The 23,214-nt window shown below is 47.2% G+C and overlaps 1 protein-coding gene and 1 pseudogene across 4 annotated transcripts in view; both read left to right on the forward strand.

The window, feature by feature from the left end:
* DDR2 (discoidin domain receptor tyrosine kinase 2) overlaps positions 1-23,214 on the forward strand; it is a 184,401-nt gene that overhangs the window by 108,107 nt on the left and 53,080 nt on the right. For 3 of the 4 annotated variants that reach the window (XM_087855945.1, XM_045809698.2, XM_087855946.1), the window contains exon 3: positions 16,433-16,541. In XM_087855945.1, the coding sequence (XP_087712071.1) occupies positions 16,433-16,541 (109 nt within the window). Of the gene's footprint in view, positions 1-7,726; positions 8,124-16,432; positions 16,542-23,214 lie in introns of those variants that run through there. The other variant, XM_045809697.2, reaches the window with a different exon arrangement.
* Positions 16,936-16,993, forward strand: LOC123800179 (U6 spliceosomal RNA; annotated as a pseudogene).

A 23,214-nucleotide genomic window follows, 5' to 3' on the forward strand; every position in this document is an offset into this window, starting at 1 on the left:
TCTATCCTCTGCAAGTGCGCGGGGATCACCATGAGGCTGGTGAGACACATTCCTGCAGTAGCTGCTGGGCAGGATCCTGGCAAAAGGAGCTCCGTCCTTCCTTTGACTTCAGACCTTCCACTTGCCTTTCCAATATCTGACTGACATGGTTATTGAAAAAAGGTTATCCGGCAAAGGACCTCAGGCTTAGGAAAGACTTGCCCATGGGTGCCTGCTGTCAAACACAGATTATTGGCAAATCTCTCCCAACTTCCTTTTCTGGTGGAGGCGGCACCTGTTAGGGGGTCAGGGCCTGGACTGGCATGGTGGCGAAAGAGCGTCTGTCCGCCTCTAACCCCTATCTGTCCCGACCTACGTGTCGGCTGCTTTCCCTAATCACTAGGGGATGCTTTGGCTCAGCGGAGTCTGCCAGCCAGACAGAGGGACGGGGAGGAGGAGCCAGGTTTGCGGGATGAGATATGCATATGGCCCCGCTCACTGCCTCTGTGGAGGATTGCTCAGTGTGCGTGCCCTTCATCCTGACTTGGTCCGTACCAACACCAAATAACTATATAAGGCCTCTGAACCGCCGGTCATTTTACAGAATATGTAAATGACCTCTGTGGTGAGCTGAACTGCAGAGTTCTTACTTCTAGGGTCTGCCAGATCCCTGAAGATTTACCCTGTGGCTTTGGGGAAGTCCGGAGGGACAAAGTAGCCGGCTCCAGGCCTCTCCACATTGCCCACGCGCTCCTTCCCAGCTGACAAATGCTTGTTGTTCTGTTTTGCGGGCGCCTCCCAAGACCCAGGGGGAGGCTTGCCTCATTTCTGTGGAGACCTTTGGCTGGACTTCTCTGCCTCTCCCAGAGGTGAGAGACGGCGGTTCCTGCAGCCTCAGCCTTGGCACCAGCTCATCTCTGGTGGATCCAGGACCCAGGTCTCCAATCTCACTATGGCTAGGGCCTCTTTGTCCCAGAGTGACCTCGTGGGCTCTCCTTCTGACTGGCTCTTCACAGCCCCTGCCATTGGTGACTTTCATTCCAGATACGAGCCAGTGGATTCCTGAAAGGGGCTCTGTGGGCTTCTCTCGCCATCTCCACTCCGGCCTCGGTCTGGCGGCGCTCTCCTCTGTGGTCTGGACAGGGGATGATGATGGACGCGGGCTGCCCGTTGTTTTTGTTTTGTGATATTTAAAGCAACCAAAGCTCTCATTACTGTAATACAGTATGTGCCCGGGCCGAGGGAGGAGCAGAATCCCTCCTGGATCAGGAGGCAGTTCTGTTAGGTTGTGGTGAGCCTGGGGACATGTCTGGCACCACGCCTGGTAGAATTCAGCATGTCAGAGCTGAGAGGGGCTTCAGAGCAACTCCACTCTTTCTCACCCCAACCCCTCATTTGAACAAGGGGGAGGCTGAGTCCGGTCGGGGAAGGGGATTGCCACCTGGGTGACGGAGTGGTGAGGGGCAGAGCTGAGACTAGAACTCGGATCCCGAGGCGGTTTGCTGTCAGGTGGTGAAGCATCTGCGTCTGCCCTCCTCACTTGTTCAAGAGCCTTCTGAGGCCCTTGACCTAATTTCATATTTGTAATTTTAGATTACATTCCTTAACAAAGTAGGCCTTTCCAATTGTCCAAGCCTCAAGAGCCATGGAAACAGCTACCCCTGACCAGAGCTTTCTACTACCCTGAACCAACTATGTGTGTGAGTTTGAGTGGGAGGGGAATGGGCAGATGTGACCACCGAGCTGTCCTGATGCTGGGATGCCAAACCCAGCTCCGAGGTGAGGTAACTGAGAGACTCCCGTCCGTCAGTGGGAAACAGTGAGCGCCAGGGTGGAGTCAGCTGGGAATTCCCTCCTCAAGTCAGGTCACATGCTGGCAGTATGATGGAAATCTTGCAAGTGGAGCAGAGGCGACCGTACCTTTGTGCCTGATGAAAATGTCCTGTCAGACTGGTAGTGGGGCTGGCTGGGGAAAAGATGGCAGGCACCGCTGCAGAACCGTGTTATTCATCCCGTAAGTAACCATAGATCGAAGGCCATTGCATTTGCTACCTGGGTGATCTTGGGCAAATTTTCTCTTCTCAGTCTTTTCTTCTGTACAATGAGGATAATCATAGTAATAACCTCAGAGAGCTATAATGAGGGCCGAGAGAAAATTTGGGTAAAACTTAGCACGCTGCCTGATATAGACTCTGTGTTCCATAGATGTTTATCAAGCTCTCAGAAGCCCTGAGAGTGCGAAATATTTTTGCCCCTCAGGAGCTCATAGTCTTATTGAGGAGACAAGATTTTCACACCATGTGCAAGCACAATTAGGGAGCAATAGAAGCCCCTATATGGCATCTGCTAAGTTATGGGGTCTCGATGCCATGGAGTCGAGTTGAGGGAGGGGACTCCTTAAGGCTCAGAAGAAGTGCCGAACAGGAGTAGGGACTAAAGGAGCAAGCCTGTGTACTCCATGTTCTGAGCTGTTAGCAGGCCAGCAGTCACCCCTGGACATTCCTGGACACTGCGGGCCCCTCAGGTCACCCATTCACCCACCCGGCACCTTCCCTGTGTATCTCCAGACTCTGCTCTGCCCTGGGAATTGAAAAAAGGCCTTGACGAGGTCCCTCCCTTGGGGGAGGAACTCACAGCCTAGCCTGTATAGAAAGGTTACAGCTAACAAATGTTCTATCCGTATCTATTTGTATCCCGAAACGAATCATCTGAGCCCCAAGTGGAATGGGGTGAGTCAGGAGCTCGGAACAAGTTCAAAGGAAAGCATGGATCTGGTTGGTGAAAGGGAGCAACTCAAAAGCCATGAGCTCTTGTCCAAAGGAGCTGGTGGATGTGAGCCTTCTGCCGGAGGAGGGGCGTTGGTTGCTTTGAATAAGAGCATTCTCTGACTGACATGGAGAAGGCTCCAGGGCCAGGATGGGGCAGGCCCTTGATCCCACACTCAGCCCTGGTGACGTGGCATCTTTGAGCTGGGCTGCGAGGTGAGGGGAGTGGGCCTGGTGGACTGGGGAGGGGGCTCTTTAGACGTCAGGGGAAGCGCCAGGCATTGGTGACTCAATGAGGAACTTCCCGAAGGCAGATGGAGTCTGCAGATGTCTCGTACCCTTAAATAAACTTACATTTTCTGCACTGCTTGCTTCAGAGGCTGCCAGCAAACGTAGTGGAGGAGGGAGGGGCTGGCCAGCCCCGTGAAGGAAGCCTGAAATGGAAAGTGTGAGAAACAGAGCTCCTCCTGATGAGTGCCATTCGTATTTTGGCAAAGGTTACAGAAGCTCCAGGTACTGAGGGAATGACTCGTTGAAGGAAGCTGTAGGGACCAGGAAAGGAGCCCCAGACCCTTGGTTCAAACCCAATTGCTGAATGAGGATTTCGGGCTCCGCAATTTGGGCAGAAACTCTTGGGCCATGTCTGTCCAAGATGGCGGGGCCCGTGAGCCTTGGTGTCTCTGTGTCCCTGGGCCCCCAGTTGTGTAACACCCCATATTCCACATTGCCCTGCCAGCCCGAGAGTCAGGGCGAGATGGGAACTTGCTCACCCACTGTCTTGTTTGTTTTTCCACATGTTTGTATGAGCCAGCCCTGTGCATCTCCCACCAAGATCCGGGACCGATGCTTTTCGTTGTATCATCTTCAGGTGATCCTCCCTGGGCCGGGCTCACCACAGATGCCCCTAATGTGCTTGTCACCATGGCTGCTGGCCCTGTTTTCTTCTTGTCACCATTCTACTCAGTACCACTACTAAATAATAACTAAATGTTAATCGGCTGCCATCTCCCAGGCACTGTGCTGTGAGCCCTTTATATGCATCATCCCATCTAATTCTAACAGCGACATCATTTTCAACTTGTACCCATACCTCATACTTTCCTGATCTCGAGAGAAGTGCCTCTCAACCAAGAGATGAATTGGTATCTGGTTGTTTAAAGGGTTTGACCTGGGGGACCTGGCTGGCTCAGTTTTTGGGAGAGCATATGACTCTTGATGTTGGGGTCGTGAGTTTAAACCCCACACTGGGTGTGGAACCTACTTAAAAGTAAAATAATAAATACATAAATAAACAAATAAATAAAGGGTCTGACCCGTATTATGGCTGAAGTTTTCACCACAGAATATGGTTGCAAGGGCAACCATAAGAGGCGAAATCCTCCCTGCCTGCCTCCTGCCACTGATGGTCTCAGAGCAGGAGAGGGGTCTCCCAACTCTTTGCGGCAAGAGCCCATTGGGTAGCCCGCCCATTCAGGAATGCCCTGAGAATGTACTTAGATTGCTTTGCTGAAAGGGGAGGTCTGGTGTGTGGGAGAGAGGATCCAAGTGTCTCCGTGGAGAAGCTCCTGCAGAACGGAGAGCAGTGTTCGCTGACATCACACTCATCTCCTCTGGGGCTCAGGAGAGCTTCCTATGGCTGGATGAGATAGAATCTATTCACGTCCCAGAGATGCTGCAAGCCCATGTTGGTGGGGCTTATGCAGGAGCCAAGCAGCCCGAGAGCTCTGTGTTATTAAGGGGCCAGCGCGACCGTGGACCCCAAGAGTAGGGCACAACGAGTGCAAGCTCTTGGTGTCGCTGGCTTTGGGTGGTGGGTTGGAATTGTTGAGGCGTGTGTGCGATCACACACAGGGACAGAACAGCGCTCCACCAAGCAGCGTGATGGCATCACTGTCCCCACAGACATGGGCACCACTCAGCGCCCCCTCAGCCCCAGGCTGGTTTCTGCTGGGTTGGTTCACAGTTAAGCACGTGGGTCTTTTGTGACTTTGAAATGACTGCAGATTAAGGACCAAGTCGATTGCTCCAGATGCAGCATCACTCACCGGATGTACCCAGCAAGCTTTAGCATGCTGGTCCAGGACAAAGAGTTTGTGGTGGTGTTCTCACCTGTTTTATTACTATCAAGATGACCAGTCAGTCAACCCTCAGTGTTCTCTGAGCACCCGCCATTAGGTGCTAGCCGATACCAAAAATACAGGCATGGAGGAGGGAAGCATGCTTTTTGCCTCTAACCTGCAAAGTTATTGAGCAGACAGAGCGTAGGCACAGTAAAAGTAGAATAGAAATACAAATAAACATGAACATTTTGGAGCCAGGCCATGTTCTGAGCACTTCCTGGGTGATAACTCATTGCATCCGCATGACCCTCCTCTAGGAGCAGGTGCCATTATGGCCTCATTTTACAGATGAGGAAACCGGTGCCGAGGTTCCAGTGTGTGGCCAGGTCCACACAGCCTGTGGAGGAGGACACAGGATTCAGACCCGGCAAGTGTGGCCTTTGCAAGGCGACTCACTGGTGGCAGGGCACCGGGTTCCAGGGGCCCAGGGGCCACAGGAAGCGGTGGACCTGTTGGGTCAGGTGCTGCTCCCAGATTCACTGTTGAGCCCTCCCTGGGAAAGGCGTCTTATATGTAGATGCTGTCTTCAAGCTCCCTGGGGATTAAGAGAAAGATGCCTCTCCTGCTCCCCATTATTCTCCATGTGACCCCTTTACTATGTGGCCTACGTCTTCTTTTGAGGCATTTGAGGCAATGGGAGGATTGGTTATGAGGAAAAACGAGGCAACGTTCAAAAACCAATACTTATGTTTGTGGGAGGCTAGGCCTCCCTCAAGGATGTTGTTCCAGTTACTTCTTACTGTGCAGTCACCTCACAACGTAGAATAAGCACCACATCGCTGTTACCATCCCTCATGCTCCTGGGGTGACTGGGCTCAGCGAGGCTGTGCTTGCAGCAAAAGTAGGGGGGCCTCCAGCCTCCGGCGAGCCCTCCTCGCTCACGGCGTGAGAGCCGAGGCTGCTGATCGCCGGGACCTCGGCGAAGACTGTGGGCCCAAATACCTGCAGGCCGTGGCTTCCCCATGGGGCCTGGGCTCCCTCACAGCCTCGCAGCCGGGGTCCCAGGACAGCTGTTCTGAGAGAGAGAGACAGAGAGCCAAGTGGAGGTGTACCCCTTCTGGGACCCACCTCTGAAGTTCCATAACCATCACGTTTCCTGCATTCGTTTTGTTAGAGGCAAGTCCCTCCTGGGAGCCTGTTCAAGAGGAAGGAAAGGAGATAGCAGCCCTCGCGGGGAGAGGGACACAAAATCTGTGGGCGCACTGCAAAACCACCACGGAGATTTTCCACGTAACTTCACTCTGGCTTAAAGAAATCAGTTATCCCCGACAGACAGGGCCTGAGGAAGGTGTGCGTGCTCTGAGTTTTGGGAAGGAAGAAGAGGAGGGAGGGCCGGGACAGGCAGTGTTGATAGGAGAGCAGAGCTGGAGAGAGAGTCTGGACGACCAGAGGCTGGGCCCTGCCTCTGACCAGCTGTGACGGTTGCCTGTGACGAGGCCTCTCGGCTTCTCGGGCTGCCCTCCTTTCCTCACCTTTAGCCAGATGGGATTGAGACGCGTGAGCTCTCGGGTCTCCGAAGCTTCCACCGTTGTGGGTCCATAATTTTGAGGACTCGTGTCTTTCTTTCGTAACCTCCAAACCCCTCAGACCCTAGTCGCTCATACCGACCTTCCTGGGCCCAGTAATGCATGCAGGCAGCCCTCTGCTCCCCAGTGCGTGTGCTGGGGGTGTGAGGAGCCGGGCACAGCGTGGGATGGGGGGAACCGGGGGCCGGGAGGGAAAGATGCTCAAGTGCACGATGGTGGAAGTCAGGGGTGGCAGGGAACTATCTAAACTAGAAGCGGGTTGCTGGGGCCCAGCGAGGCGCCGTGAGCTGCCCAAGGACTCAGCAGGCCCAGGGGTGCGGGGTCACGGGTCTCCGTGTTTGGAAAATGCCCTGCCTTCACTATGTGTTTCTTCTCCTTCCTCCTGCTGGTCACGTGAAGGCATTAGATCTGACACCCCGAGCGCTTCTGATCTAGAAAGTAACTTCAAATGATGCCACACAGTCAGTGTTCTGTGCTCCATTCTGTCCTTGGGCGGGGGTGGAGTGTCTTCGATGGCAGGGACGTCACTCAGCATCCTTTCCTCTCCCCAGAGGCCGAGGGAGAGGAAGCAATAGTTACCTGGCTTTCCCCTCCACTTCGGTGACAGACTCCAGTTGTCTCCATCTTACCGCGGGAGGAGTGAGTGAGGAGGAGGAGGGGAGCGAAGTGCGCTTCTAACCAAGGCCGCAGGAGCCAGGCTCGCTGTCTCACTGCCTCTGAGCCGTGAGGGTTATCTCGGGTCGTCTGGGGTCTGTCCTGTGTGTAGACGCGCACAGATCGGGCCATTCAGGGCCTCTGGCTTAGCACTGCGGGCTACACTCGGAGAAGCACGAGATCGGGCTTCCCAGAGGACGGACGGCCGTGAGGACGCCTTCAGTAAAGCTTTGGGAGCCAGATAACACGAGGCTGGCTGGTGTGTGAGCGAGCACTTGGGCACGTGTGTGTGTGTGTGCGTGTGCGTGCGTGCGTGTGTGTCTGTGTGTATTTGAGGGCCCATCTCTTGCCAAAACCAGGCTCATTTCTGCATATTTGTTTGCTGAGTATTAAACACTCCAAAGATTGCTCTTTCGATTTGTTGAATCTGAAATGAAAATGAGTCAGCAGAGAGGAAAAACAAGCCTGAAGGCCCTGAATGGCCCCTGAGTGAAAACATTCAGTCCTAAAGCAAGTGGGGTTTCTTCACCCCCCCTCCCCCGCCCCCAGGTCCGAATCTCACACGCGGACACAAGTACCAGGCACAGCTGTGTGCACCACGCCTGGTGGGTCGGCTGGGGCCTGACCGGTGACTTTATCTCTGTGCCCTTCCCACTCCCGCCTGTCAGAGCCCCGCCCTTTCCTGCGGGGAAGGCCTGTCTTTAGGTGGAGGGGCCCAGGCTGGAGGCCGTAGATAATTTTCTGGGAGGGCAGGCACTTCCTCCTCAGACCCTAACACGGCTCAGCAGGAACATCTCCGGGGGAAATCTGTGACTTTTTATATTCCCCCGAGGGGCTGGTCACCTCAGATTGGCTCTGGCTTTTGGATCTGGGAACACAGACAGTCTGGGGAGATGTGCCTCGCTTCGTACCCAGGCTGTATTCCTGCAGACCCGATTAGGAGCTGGATTTAAGTGCATGGAATCATACTTTGAATGTACCGGAAGGATTTAGTGTTCAAGGGAACCCGGCACTGATCCTTGTGTAAAGTGAAGAACTGTTTCGTAATGTGGAGCGTCGCTCAGTGATTTATGCATTCAGTAAGTAGATGGAACATTTTTGTACGCTGAATGTTAGTTTAATCGTCCCCCGTGGAAACTTGTTATTCAAAGGGACCTGGCACTTCAGGGTTGTGCAAAGAATTATTCTGTAATGTGGATGAACATGTCATGATTGTGAGTTTGGCAAGTTCAGACTCTTCTTAAAGTGGGGTCTACCTCTAGTTCTGCTTCAGAGGAAAAGATGGTTTGTGCTAATATTCAGACTTGAGGGAAGAAGATGGCTCTACCGTCTGTAAGTTAGGGTTGCTCCGAAGGCGCTTGGGAGGAACAGAGTGCTCGAAGTTTCCATCCAGTTAGGGCAAGAGGTCCCAAGGGTTGCCTGCTCTGCCTGTCTTGCCATATTATCACAAAGTGGAAATGATGGTGCTTCCCCCCGGCCCCAAATGCAGTTACCTATGATAGCTACATTTCTTAAAGTGTTTCTCTTTATATCAAAATATGTATCATCTAAATCCCTATCTATCATCTATCTATCTATCATCTATCTATCTATCTATCTATCTATCTATCTATCTATCTATCTACCTACCTATCATGTGTATTCAATTCTACAGTAAAGGAAAAGACAAGGCAGAGGGCTTGTGTTTGGGAGCCCTGAAAGGCTGTTGCTCGTCCACTATGGAGTGAGAGACTTGACCTTGTGGCTCACCCTTCCTCACTCAGCAGCCCGAAGCCACTTCAGACCCGTCTCCGCTGTGCTCCGTCCTCGCTTACCACCCTGTTCGGGCACTAGAGTAGAGCCTGTTACTAGGGAAACAGTCTGACTTTTCAAGGCAGTTGGAGAAGAGGAGTGTGTTCGTCCCCAGGCGTGTCTGACCTGGAGCTGCCGGTGACAGGGGACTGACTGGGAGAGAGCCCTTCCTGTGTGAACTCTCCCCAGAATGGGATGGTGTCAGGCAGAATGTGCGGATGACTTGCTTTTTCACCATAATGTGGCTCTGACTATGTTTCAGAAAGAGGCTTTTGGAAGTTCACCCAATTACCGAGTGAACTTGTAAGAAATTTCTAGATTCTAGAACCTTCTAGATTCTTGGTTTGTTTGTTTGTTTTGCCATTCTTGCTAATTTCTGGTTGTGGCTGCCACACTTCCATCTCCCTTCCATTGACTTCCTGGTTTTCCTGATGGCTTTGCCCTGCAGCCTTGTAGATCCTGGCGTGGGCAGACCTGACCTGGAGAGCCAGCCATCTCCCGTCACGTCCGGGGAGTCCTGAGTCCCTGGGGAGTCAGTTTGGAGTGGTCAGCTTGGCTAGTGGAGGGGATTTTGACTCTAAAGAGGGAAGTGGGTTCTTTATTACAAGGGACACATTCTCTCTGAGCTCCATATCCATTGATATTCTTTGGAAAATATTGGGCAGTGAGTGGGTGAAGTGAGTTAGGTCCTTACTTCCCTACTTTGTAAGGGGAGGTGGTAATCTTTCTCCTAAGGATTGTTGTAAGGCTCAGTAATAACGCATTCATGAGCACCTACTGAAGTGCGGGTGTTCTAAAAAACAAAGGTATAAGCAGCAATTCTCAACTGTTTTTCTTGCTTCTACTTTATTCATGCATAAGATGTACTAATCAATAACACCGCTCAATCCCGAAAGTGATTCTTCGGGTATTAGATGAGTTCCCCACATACCTCTAACCTCTGGGACATGCACAATTGGTTGGAAAGCCCCCTCCAGATTCTGAGAGGCTGCCCCTGGGAAATTGCTTTTTGTCAGAAAAGCCAATATAAAAGACATTAACAAGGAACATATTTTCCTTGTTAAGAATCAAATCACGATCAATAAGGCTAGAGTTTCCTTTTGATCACCATTCCCAGTCTCTTCTGCCAAGCACTCCAATCTCTGAGGGGCCTGCTGTTATCAGCGCTGTCCCCTGAGGGTCCTGGCTCTGTGTCTACTTACCCTCTTACTTGAGCACTGGAGGGAGCACTAGAGTGAAGCCTGTTATTAGCATGGGTTTATCCTTCTAGAGCCTTTATGTCTGTATAAATGTATGTGAGTGTGTGTGTGTCTATGTGTGTGTGTGCTTACCCATAAAGATACAGTGTGCTTTACATAATCTTGTAACCTGTTTGTTCATCCAAACACATGTCATGGACTCCTAACCATGTAACTATCCAGCTCATGCTTTTAAAGTCTTGCATAGTATTGCACAGTAGGAATATACCATAGTTTCTAGCATTCTCCTATTCATAGAAATTTCCCCAAGTTTTTGATATTTAAAAAAAAAATATTGTGCCAACAGTGTCTTCACATCCTTGAGAACACATTTCTCTCTCTCTCTCTCTCTCTGTTTTTGTTTTTGATACTAGCCATCCTGACAGCTGTGGAATGATACCTCATTGTAGTTTTCGTTTGCACTTCCCTGATGATTAGTGATGTTAAGCATTTTTTTCAGATACGTGTTGGCCATTTGTATGCCTTCTTTGGAGAAATGTCTATTCAAGTCCTTAACCCATTTTAAAATTGGGTTATTAATCCCTTATCAGATGTATGGTTTACAAATATTTTCTCCCATTGTATAGGTTGCCTTTCACTCTGTTGATGGTTTCCTTTGCTGTGCAGAAGGTTTTTAGTTTGGTGTAGTCTTGCTTATTTATTTTCGTTCTTGCTGCCTGTGCTTTTGAAATCATTGCCAAGGCCAGTGTCATCAAGCTTTTCCCATATGTTTTCTTCCAGGAGTTTTAAAGTTTCGGGTTTTACATTCAAATCTTTAGTCCATTTCAAGTTGATCTTTGTGTGTGGTGTAAGATAATGGTCCAATTCCATTCTTTTACATGTGGGTATCTTGTTTTGTTAATGCCATTTGTTGGAGAGACTGTCCTTTCCCCACTGTGTATTCACGGCACTCTTCTTGAACATCAGTTGGCCACAGCCCCTGTGGAAACCAGTATGGAGCTTCCTTAACAAATTAAAAAATAGAACTACCATATAATTCAGCAATCCCAGTTCTGGGTATTTTTTCCAAAGAATTGAAATCAGATTCTTGAAGAGGTATTAACGCACCCATGTTCATTGCAGTACTGTTCACAATAACTAAGGTGTGGAGGCAATCTAGATATCTACTGATACACGAATGGATAAAAAATGTGGCATATACACACAATGGAATATTATCCAGCCTTTAAAAAAGAAGGACATTCTGTAATATGCAACAACATTGATGAACCTTTAGGACATTATATTAAGTGAAATAAACCAGTCACAGAAGGACAGATACTGCATAATTCCACTATATTTGGGATCTAAAATAGTCACATTTATCTAATGAAAGAGTGGAGTGGTGGTTGCCAGGAATGGTGGTTGCCGGGGAAATGGGGAGCTACTAATCAGCAGGCATAAAATTAAGATTGAGCAAGATGAATCAATTCTAGAAATCTGATGTACAGCTTTGTATCTACAGTCAACAATAATGTAGTGAATACTGAAAAATTTAAGAGACTAGATCTTATGTTAAGTGTTTTTGCCACAATGAAATAAAATTTAAAGAATATTGCGAAGCACTTCTTTGGGTATACCTCATTGTGCAGATACGAAAGTCTCTCTCTAGGGTAGCAAATAATAAGTGGAGTACATGGATGATAGGGTATTACTTTGTTTTAAATGTCAAAGATCTATGTTAGCCTGTTGCTTCTCTGTGAAGTTTGTGGTGCTTTTGGTCTCAAAGACATTTAACATTTCGATGGAGATTTTTATCCTTTTTTTTCGTTTTTGGATTTTGTTTTCTGTCTCATTTGTGCAGGCCTTCCTTACAGTGAGCTTCTAGCAAATGCTCCTGTACTTTCTTGAAATACTTTTCGAGTTCTACTTCTGCAGTTTGGACTTTCTCTTTTGTGTGTGAGTTATGGATATACCTTTATTTGTTTCTGAATACAAATGAACTGTCCCTGATTTTAAATACCCCTTGTGTAATATAGTAAGTTCGCATTTATACATCAGTCTTTTCTGGATTGCCAGTTCTCTTCATTGTTCTCTTTCTATATTTCTGTGCCACTCCCACACTCAGAGAGGGCTTTCCCAACCACCTTACCTGAAGTAGGCCTCGTTCACTCTCTACCACATCACCCCACTGTATTTCCTTCATGGCACATACATCTCCTTAGAGCTCTTACTTATTTACTTGTTTGCTTGTAGATGATCTGCTCCATGAGGACAGCTCCAAGCTGCCTTTTTTAGCACGTGGAATGGCACCTGCAGATACTTAGAGAACAGTTAGTGGAAGAATGGATAAAAGAACACCCCTTGACTGGGGATATTTGCAGCTTGAGCTTTCTTTTCTTTTTTTTTTTTTTTTAAGATTTTATTTATTTATCTGAGAGAGAGAGTAAGCGAGAGAGAGAGCACGAGCAGCGGTGGGGAGGAGAAGCAGAGGCAGAGGGAGATGCAGACTCCCTGCTGAGCAGGGAGCCCGATGCAGGACTCGATCCCAGGACTCCGGGATCATGACCTGAGCTGAAGGCAGACGCTTCACCGACTGAGCCACCCAGGTGCCCGTGAGCTTTATTTTCAAAGCTTGAATAAATTGTCAAAGGAATATGTACTATTAACCAAAGAAGTGGATACAGAAGGGCCTTTCTACCTCCTTGAAGTTCTTCCATGTATGTTTGTGGGTTCTGTTCACGTGTCACATTGCTTAAATATGGAACCCTTGGAAAAATTCAAAGCGGCAGAAAAGGGTGATGTGTGCTTATCATAAACCTTGGGTCTACTTCCTTTTAGGGTATGGAATTTACTGTGGGCAGATGTAGTCACTGAATATGTGGCTCAAGGCAATCATTAATTCACGCTGCAAATATTTATCCAGCACCCTGGTTGGTGGTGAGAAAGCAATGGCGAGTAGAATAAACATGGAACTTATTGGGGAAGGGGGTGGGGAAGACCCTAATTAGACGTGACAGCAATGAATACATAATTAGTAACTAGGATCGTTTCTATGTAGAAAAATAATAAGAAGCTTTTAGTGCATGTAACAAATAAGAGGACCAGAGAGTATTTCACGGAGGAAGTGGCTGCTGAACAGAGAGGTTTGATCAGACAAAGAGAGCATGAAGCGTTCTGGCAGAGGTCCCGAGGACTGTAGCTCTGGTGACGTCAGCAGAGGACAGATCAAAGGAGAGCGTAGTATGATGACAAAGACAAAACAAACAACAACAAAACCTGTGTGGATATTGGAGTAATACGAACCCTGGTTGACATGAGTTTTGGCAGCTGTCAACTGTGTAACTGCATCAGTTTTAACCTCTTCCTCCTCAATTACCTTGCTGATGAAAACGCACCTCATTGGGTTACCGTGAATATTACATGAGAGAGTCTTTGGCACATGCTAGAGATCCGTGGTGTAGTTAGAGTACTTCTGCTCTTCTGTGTTAGCTGCCGACACCTTACTTTTCAGCAAGGAAAGCAGAAATAATCGCTTGTTTTGGAGATTCACAACCTGAAACCGAGTAACAGTGTCCAAAAGGAGATTCAGTCAAAAATTTTTGAGCTTCCAGTGAGTTCTGCTTCATTCGGTTAAAAACCATTTTTGAGTACCTGCTTTGCACAAAATATATTCTTTTGGAGATACAAAAATGAGCTATTTTGAAGGTAATGACTGCATGGATCATTTTATAACTATGTTATGGAGGATCCAGTGGAGGCGAAATCAGTGTGTGTTTGGGTGAAGGGAGTGAGGTGTAAGAGACATTCCTCATAGAAGGAACTGGGGAAGGTTATAGAGGGGAGAAAGTTATGGCCTACGGCTCATGAGAAAAGTGCCGCAAGAGAGAATTGCAGGACTCCTCCACAGAGGGAGAGGGGGGGTTAGCCAAGACAGGGTTTGCAAAGCCAAAAGGTTGCACACAAGGAGCTCGGGTCTTTGTGGAAGGACATCGTGGATCATGGCCAGGGTCAGTGCTGGATTATAGCCGCGACCAATGTCTCCAAGATCTGCCTGTGTGTTTCTTTTTCTGGGCACATTAGTTTGGGGACTCATTTATGGAAACACAGTGTTCCTGCTGCTGGCAGTGACGAGGCACACTGAGACACATATTTCAGCCCGTCCAAATCAACGCCATGAAACCAGGCTTACCATCCTTTTGAGGAGTGTGGATCACCCACCCCTGACCCTCACCATAAGGCCACTTCAGTCTTGTGTGTTTGATTAGTTTTGGCTCCATCCTCTTCAGGCATCTGAATATCTGCTTTCTTTCTTTCTTTGTTTCTTTCTTTTCTTTCTTTTCTTTCCTTTCTTTCCTTTCTTCTCTTTCTTTCTTTCTTTCTTTCTTTCTTTCTTTCTTTCTTTCTTTCTTTCTTTCTTTCTTTCACCACTTTTTTTGAGGAAGGCAGGTCAGAGTTCTCCTGCCTAGAAAACATCATAGAAAGCTTCTGTTTCCTCAATAGGGGTCTTGGCTATGTTAGCGTATTATTGACTCCATCCCCAGTATAGCCCATTATAATCCTATTCAGCCCTCAAGAACCTGATCAGATCAGATTTCTCCATGAAGCCTTCTTTAATCACCCAGCTGAAGGGGATTTTGTCTCCCTATCTAATTATGTTTATTTATAACAGTAGATCCAATGTCTGGTTGATGATTAGTGTTACCTGGTAGAAACTTTTGAATACAATTTTTATTCTAGAACAGTTTTATACTTAAAGAATCAACGTAAAGATAGTTTACCCAACACCCAGTTTCCCCTATTATTAACATCTTACATTTGTACAGTAGTTTTGTCACAGCGAAGGAGCCAATGTTGATGTATTATTATTAACTAAAGCCTGTACTTCCTTCAGATGTCCTCAGTTTTCCCCTGATGTCCTTTATCTGTTCCGTGATCATCACCCAGGACGCCATGTTACATGTGATTCTTATGTCTCCTTAGGCTCCTTTAGCTGAGACAGTTTCTTGGGACTTTCTTGTCTTTTGTGATCTTGACAGTTTGGGGGATGATTCAATAGGAATTTTGTAGAATGTCCCTAAACTGGGATCAGTCTGATGTTTTTCTCATGATTAGACTGAGATAATGAGTTTTTAGGAGGAAAACCACAGAGGCTAAGTGCATTCTCATCACTTCGTATCCAGGAGATGTGGTATCAGTATGACTTATCAAAGGTGAGGTTAACCTCTATCACCTGGCTTGAGGTCGTGTTCATCAAGGTTCTCCACTGAAAAGTTCCTTTCTCTGTTTCCATACTGGACTCTTTGGGAGAAGGTCACTGTGTGCCGTTCACCTGAAGGGTGAGGTTATGTGCCACCTCTTTAAGAGCAGAGTGTCTGCATAAATTATTTAGAATTCTTTGGAATGGGAAATTTTTCTCTTTTCCCTCATTTGTTGATTCAGTCATTTGTTTATATTAACATGGACTGGTAGATATTTATCTTATACCTTGAGTTATAGTCCAATACTAGTTTATTTTTTTTGCTCACATTGTTCCAGCTTTGGCCACTGGGAACTCTCTCAGTTGGTTCCTGTGTCCCTTTGATATATCCCCATCATTTATGTATGTATATGACGGGCTGAAATATATGTATACTTTCTCGATTTCTGTCACTAAAAGATTCTGTATGTGTCCTGCCCCAGGCCTGGGATCAGCCACTTCTCCAGGGAACTCTGATTCCTTTCATTGGAGAGTGGTATTAAAAACCAAGATGGCACCAGGCTTACTTGCTGCTATTGTGGTGTCTGGCTTCTGGGCCCTCTGGGCTGATACAACAAAGAGACACATGTGTGTATACTATATACACTGTATCTGTAAATGTTCCATATGTAACCATATGCATCTCTATTAAGCTGAACATGAGTTCATACCAATATCTCAACTTGAAGCCCTTACCACACAGGTCATTTGGGGAAGTTCAAAGATACAGAATCCCAGGTACCTACCACTCCAGAGCCAGTAAGTCAGGATAAATATTGACCTTAGATCTTTTGAAAGGCAAACACATTAACATCATTGAACATTTTTCTTGGTTTAATATTGGAATCAGTATCAAAATTATGAAAACTTCATAAATGTTTTAGTTTATCACTATTCACAATTTGGTTAAGTATGTATCTTATTAAAACTTTGTTACCTGCCTATGGTTTTGTTAATTTTAATTCCATGATCTAATAGAGTTTGGAAATTCTTACATTATGTGACTCCTGAATGTCCCACTTAATCCTCAAAGTCTGTGATTGGAGTCCCAGATAGAGAAATAAAGACTCTAAGAACACAAATATAATCATATAAATTATATTCATTCATGTCGATAGTATTTGTCTCACCCATTTCCTCTCCTCTTTCTTGTTTTCTTGCATTTTTTGGTGGACTGCAGGCTCCAGTTCCAACACCATCTTCTGAGCTGACCTCCATTCCCAGGATGCCCTTGGTGCTGCTCCTGCTGCTGCCCATCTTGAGTTCTGCAAAAGCTCAGGTTAATCCAGGTAACAACAGCCATTGCTCAGCCACACGCTAGAAGACCAGCCAGACATTCAGGTCCATCAATGTTCATCTTGGGAAAGGCCCTGCCAAGGGTATCCACAGGGTCATTTTTCCTTCCTTCTTTTTTCTTTTCCTTTTCCTTTTCCTTTTTCTTTCTTTCTTTCTTTCTTTCTTTCTTTCTTTCTTTCTTTCTTTCTTTCTTTCTTTCTTTCTTTCTTTCTCCTTCCTTCCTTCCTTCCTTCCTTCCTTCCTTCCTTCCTTCCTTCCTTCCTTCCTTCCTTCTTCTCCCTCCCTCTTTCCCCCTTCCCTCCCCTCCCCTGTCCTCCCTTCCTTCCTCCCTTCCTTCCTTTTACATTCATGATGAAACATGTCCAAAGCAGAATCAGAAACTAATGTCTTAGCATGGCCCCTGCGCAAGGATGACACGCAAATTCGTGAAGCGTTCCATATTTAAAAAAAAAAAAAAAAAGAAACTAATGTCTTGTGTCTATATAACATCTTGACTATTGTGAAAGGGCTCCTGATACCAAGTAGAGTGGAGTAAGTGGGAATGAATGAATGAATGAATGAATGAATGAATGAAAGGAAGAAAAGTGCAAGAAGCGGCCATTTACTTCTCCATCTTCTAGGAGACACAAGGAGGGAATTTTAGATGCCTCCTAGAACCTCTGCAGGTTGGGTTTCCAGTTATTTTTCTCTGGTTCAGGCCTGTGTTTTACTTGGATGTCATGTTGTGCTTTTGGGACCCTGGTCTTGCGGGATCTCAGCAGTCTTTCCTAACGGGTGTGGCCGTACTCAAAAATAGATGTGTGAAAAGAAATCTTTTCGTTTCTCCCAATTTTTAAAAATTTTAAAAAATTTTCCCAATATTTTAACTTTATTTTTTTTAAAGATTTTATTTATTTATTCGACAGAGATAGAGACAGCCAGCGAGAGAGGGAACACAAGCGGGGGGAGTAGGAGAGGAAGAAGCAGGCTCATAGCGGAGGAGCCTGACGTGGGGCTCGATCCCAGATCGCCGGGATCACGCCCTGAGCCGAAGGCAGACTCTCAACCACTCTGCCACCCAGGCGCCCCCCAATATTTTAACTTTAAATTGAAGTATTCAGTTTTATCACTTGTCTATTTCCACAGCAGTCCTCATAACAACCTGGGTAGTGCTGGTGACTTAGTCTGGGCTTGGTGGAACTATTGTTCTGATCTCTGGGTTCATGCACATATCTGGGAGTCACTTGGTTATTGGTGCACCTAGGATGGCCTTGGCTCTGACGCTCGGGCACCTGGGCTATGCTCTCTCCTCCAGCAGACAAGCCTGGATGTTTTCATGGAAATTGCATAGGAGCAAGAGCAGAAGCCCAAATGTGCCCCATTTTTCAAGCTGATGCATCAGTCATGTTTGCTGAGATCTCGTTGGCCAAAGCAAGTGGCATGGCCACGCCCAGCGTCAGAGTGGGCGGGCATAAAGAGTTACCTGGGGAAGCCTGAGTGCAGGGAAGGCTGAAGGACTGCCGTCCGTTTTTCATGTTGACACAAATATAAATATAGGAAAGTACCCACAGTATAAGTGCTCAGTGTGATGAATTTTACAAACAGAATACATCCATCAGCAGGATCCAGACTAAGAAACAGAACTTCACCAGACTTCAGAGGCTCTCCTTGCTCCTTTCCAGTCACTTCTCCCCACCCTCACCCCATGCTAATTGTTATCCTGCTTTCTAACAATATAGATTAATTTTGCCTGTTTTTGTACTTTATATAAGTGGAAGCAGATGATGCCTAAATGCTCCTTTGTGTCTGGCTTCTTTCATTCACTGTGTTGTTTGTGATGTTCGTAGGCACCGTTGCATGCAGTTGGCCGCTGTTTGCTTTCATTGCTGTATAATGTTACTTTGTTTGACTATTTTATTTACCCAGTCTACTGTGGATGGGAGTCTGGATCGCCTCCAGTTTGCGTTCATTATGAATAAGTCTGCTCTAATCATTCTCGTAAAGGTCTTTTGGTAGAAGATTGTACTCAGCCTTTCGGGGTATACACCTACAAGTGGAATTGCTCGGTTATATGTCACATACGATATGCTTTTCTCCATACTGCCAAAGAGTTTTCCAAAGGGCTTTCACCCATCTGCCCCTCCGTGGTCGGGTATGAGAGCTCCAGTTGCTGCATGCTGTTTGGGGATCTTTGAGGACATTTTTATTTTGTCCTTTTCCTATACCATAACATTGTGGACATTCTCACCCTCTTCCCCTTGCAAGAATTCCGTCTCCGTGAGGTAGTCTTCATACCTGAAAAGGTAGTAATAATCAAAACACCTTAAAATCAAAGATTCATTGGCTTAATAAACCCAGCATCTTACTACTTTCTTGTAATGAGCTTAGTTGGTACATATCAGATCTGAACTCGGCCTCACCATTCTTTCATTTTTCTCCTCTGTGTTCCTCTCTCCCGGTTGAAGTGTGGTTGCCTCCTGTTCCCCTTAACAAGCCCAGTGCCATCTCCCTGATTGGGTCTCCGAGGAGGTGTTGCTATGTGTGCGCAGAATGGTAGAAAGTTTTGGTGCCAGACACATTCACAGAGACTGGAATGACATGAGAGCATTTTAATGACTACACCAAAAGAGTGAGCTGTCTGTGTGAGAGGACACTGCTGTAGCTCTGAGGCAGGAGACGAGCTGTTTGAAGACCGCAAACAGTTATCTTTAAAACATTTCCCCCCTGTTCCTGCGGTCAACTATTTCTGTTGGCTCTTTCTGCCAGGGAAAAAGAAATAAAGGTCTTGACTTGCAAAGGTCTTTATAAGAATATGGAATATTTGAGGTATGTTGAAGAACTCATCCTTCTCTCTACCATGTCTTCTATTTTATCAGGGTAAGCTGGAGACAAGCAATGGGAAAATGTAATCCGTGTTAAAGGATCTGGTCACGAAGCTTGGGTTTCATGGAGTCTTAGGGCATGCACGCTGATGAACATAGAGTAGGTGTATAATAAACGGGTGTTTATGGATTTATGGATGGCTTTTTAGAAGTCCTTATTGGCGTCTCTTGAAAGGTGGAAGTTCTTGACCAGCTAAGTTTTCCCCATAGGTTGGTCACATGGTGTAACTAGATGGCATCTTGGACTTAACTCAGGAGAACTGGGTTGTAAACAGATCTGATATAGAGCCAATTGTTAAAATATCGACACATATTTTAATAGATTATTTGATATAAAATACTGTCTGGCAGATAGTAACTGGGCTAAGCATTAAGCTTAATTAATAATATAAGTAATCTAAAATAAGCTCATCCATTTAAGCCCATTTTGGAGATTTCATCCTGGCTGCTGGCGTCTCCCTACAGAGGCTGCAGAGTGGTGCTAGGGCGATACGGGTGGTAGGTCATGACATGGTGGCAGGGCGCTGTCGGCTCACTGTGCTGTAGCACTGGAACTCTGACAGTGGCAGCAAAGCAGGTGGTGGGGCAGGTGGTAATGGTGGCATTTCCGGTAGCAGCAGTGTTGCAGGCTACACTGCAGGCAGCGTAGGCTCCGCAGGTCCCTGCGGGAAATGCTGGCATGCAGGGGTGCGTACCCAGTTCTGAAGTGTGGGCAGTGTGCTGAGCCATCTTCCAGGTGTAAAGTGCACCAGGGACCGGGTCCCAGTGACTGTCGATTCAATGGGAAGTCATTGGATAAGTTTGAGGCAGTTTCCTCTGTCAAAATCGTGGCTCAGCGGTATCATTTAGCTAGTGGCATCCCATCAAACAGTCATACTAACACTTTCTGAAAAACATTTCTACAAATCGAGAATGATTTGGATATTATTAGAACATTCTGGTGAATGACTTGCAGTTCACTTAGAAAATAGTATTTAACTCACTTAGAAAGTTATTTTGAGGAAAAACCCAGTTATGATCCTGGCTTGGTCTTTAATGATCTGTGTGACACTAAGCATGCTATTATACTTCTCTTCACACTTCCTTAGTCCTTTCACCTGGAGTGAGATGAAGTTGGGTTAGATGATCTGTGAGAGCTTTTCTGTCACAAACTTACTATGATTTTATGGTGTGGGAGCTTTACTGCCTGTATTGGAAGATATGGATGGGATTTGGGCTTGGAAGCAGGATCCCTGATCTTGCACGGCTGTTTTTTGTAAGAAAATCTGCTTGTCCCCAACTCCCTGGCACTTCTCAGACTCAGGGATCTAAAATCTGAACTTCAAGACAACTTTGCCTTTGAGGTGAAGCACAAAGAGGATAGCTGATACGTATTTTTAAAAATTTAAACCCTGAAATGCCCCTTAGTGACAGGTTGGGTATAGAAAACCTGCCGCCACCTAACCTGCAGGAGTTTCATAGTACTAGGGCCTTTTGTAGGGCTTGCTTTCTCTGGAGATGGGTCCAAGAAAAAGTCTTTCAGGAAGAAGGAATAGCATATGCAGTGGCTGGAAGGTAGGGAGAGGTACACATGGGCTGCCTGGTGGAGGGTGCTGAGTGAGAGACCCAAAGAGGCAGCTTTTCCATCCTCTTGTAGGTCCTTGGGTCAAGTTTCCCCTCCTTCCCAGCTTGGGCTGGGCTACAGGACTTAACTGGAGAGCTTGCGAGTACCTCCAGGAGAAAGGGAAGTCTTTGGACTTCACAGTCAAGCCTAAGAATACTCGGGGCTGTGGTAGTCGTTTGATCAGCCACCAAGGTCAGACTCTTCCAAGGCTTCTCCTTCGATGGCCAGTCAGGGCCCAGAATCTCATGGGTTTCTAGGTAGGAGGATGGGTAGAAGTGACCTGGTTGCCCTGGACACAGAGCCCAGGGCTCTGAGGTCCTAAAGACTCACCCAACCAACCAGATAATTGCTGTATGTGAGGAGCACAAGGGCGATTGGTCCCACCCTCTGACTTGGCTTGTGACAACTGCTTTTACTTGGAAAAGGGAGAAACAGCTCTTTTCCCGAATAGGCAACCCAGGCATTTAGGATCCATGGTACAGAGCCAGGGCAGGGCATTGCTGGGGCTTCCTGTTTCCATTCCACACTTTCCCCTCACAAGAGGCAGGCAGCCTACTAGCAATTCAGAGCCCTGGGGTGGGGGAGTCCTCCTTCAGTGTCTAGAATGTTCTACCTTCAGGGGACAGACAAAGACATTAGGGGGTTGGGTTTTTGAGAGGAGGAATTCTTCTCTTATAGACTCCACATTTGTTTTAGCTTCATCGCTGTGGTTTTGTTATTTCCAGCATCAGTCCTACCTTCCAGTGAGTTCTTCAGGTTGAGGCAACTAGCATCCTAGGCTGTGGACCTTAGCAATATTCAAGTCCCTCTTCCTCATTTTACAGATAAAGGAAGTGGTGTCAGAGGGAGTGAGTGATTTGTCCATGAGCACACATCTAGCTAATGGTAAAGCAGGAACCCACGGCTCAGTTTCCCAGCCCCACGTTCATACCACTAAAACCACCTAGCCCTGCGAGGGAACCAGTGAGGACCTTTCTCCAATAATCACATAATAGCTGGGCACCCTCATGGTTTCCTTTTTGTGACTGCCAGTGTGCGTTTATGGGGGTGAGAGGTCTCTGGGGTTTGAGGGACAGCCTGAGACGGAGGAATAGAAGAAGACTAAGGGGAGCACACAGGGCTCCTTCTTGGAGCCTTGGCCTCATTCGCATGCCCAGCAAGCAAGGCTGGAGCTAGAAGCCCTTCGGGACTGACTCAGCCTCAAAAAGAAACCGAAGCACTAGAGATGCTCCACTTTCCTTCTGCACAGAGTTGTCCCCTTCTCCTCACCCCCTTGTCTCCCACCAAAGCTGATACATGTTAAGTTACGTACACCCATTTCCAAATTGGAGAATCATTTTTGTTTCCATGGGCTCTCATCATTCATGTCCCCGGAGATGTGTGAGAGGGTTTGTGGGGCCTCATCTAATGAGACCGTGGTACTAGTTTCAGATTTCTGAAACCAGACCTGAGGTGCTAGTGCTGTGCCTGTGTGTGTGTGTGCGCGCACGCGCGCGCGCGCGCGTGTGTGTGTGTGTGTGTGTGTGTATGAGAGAGAGAGAGAGAGAGAGAGAGAGATTGCTTATTCGGCCTGAGCAGGGCCCTCAGAGAGAGATAAAAAGGCTGGGAAGAGACCTCCCTGCTTGAATTTCTCTTAAGCAAGCATGCCTGATGCTGCCCAGATTGGCTCTTTCTTGCTTGTATGTTTGTTTGTCAAGTCTAGCCTGAGGGTGGCCTTTGGTATCCTTCCTGCCAGTAAAAGGATCTTTCTCTGGGGACAACAGAAGCTCATATACCCCTCAAACATCCTTGGTTGTGCCAAATAGGGAAAAAGAGAATGCAGAGTTCAAAGAAGAGTCCCAACTAATATCCAACACACACTTAATAAAGTTCTGGTGCCATTCTGAGTGGGTGTCAGCAGATTTAATCTTCACGATGGTCTTACGAGTTAGGTAGTGTTATTACTGGAAGTAATAACAAAGGAGAAACTGAGGCCCAGAAACATTAGGTAACTCCCTCAGGATTACAGAGCTAGCTAGGGGGCAGAGCGAGGATGTGGTCCACCTGCAGCAGGCGTATTCCTGACCTCTGTGCCCCGCTGCCTCCTGAAGTGTTAGACTCACAGAATGTTCCTGTGCTAGACAACCAGGTCGGGTCTCCAGTGTCCTGTTGGCTGAAGTACTAAAGGTAGGAGAGGGAGCCGCACGTGAAGGCACTTGCGAG

This window comes from Ursus americanus, chromosome 2 (genome assembly GCF_024610735.1).
Source record: "Ursus americanus isolate L20-20 chromosome 2, mUrsAme1.1.p, whole genome shotgun sequence".
Taxonomy (NCBI): Eukaryota; Metazoa; Chordata; class Mammalia; order Carnivora; family Ursidae; genus Ursus; species Ursus americanus.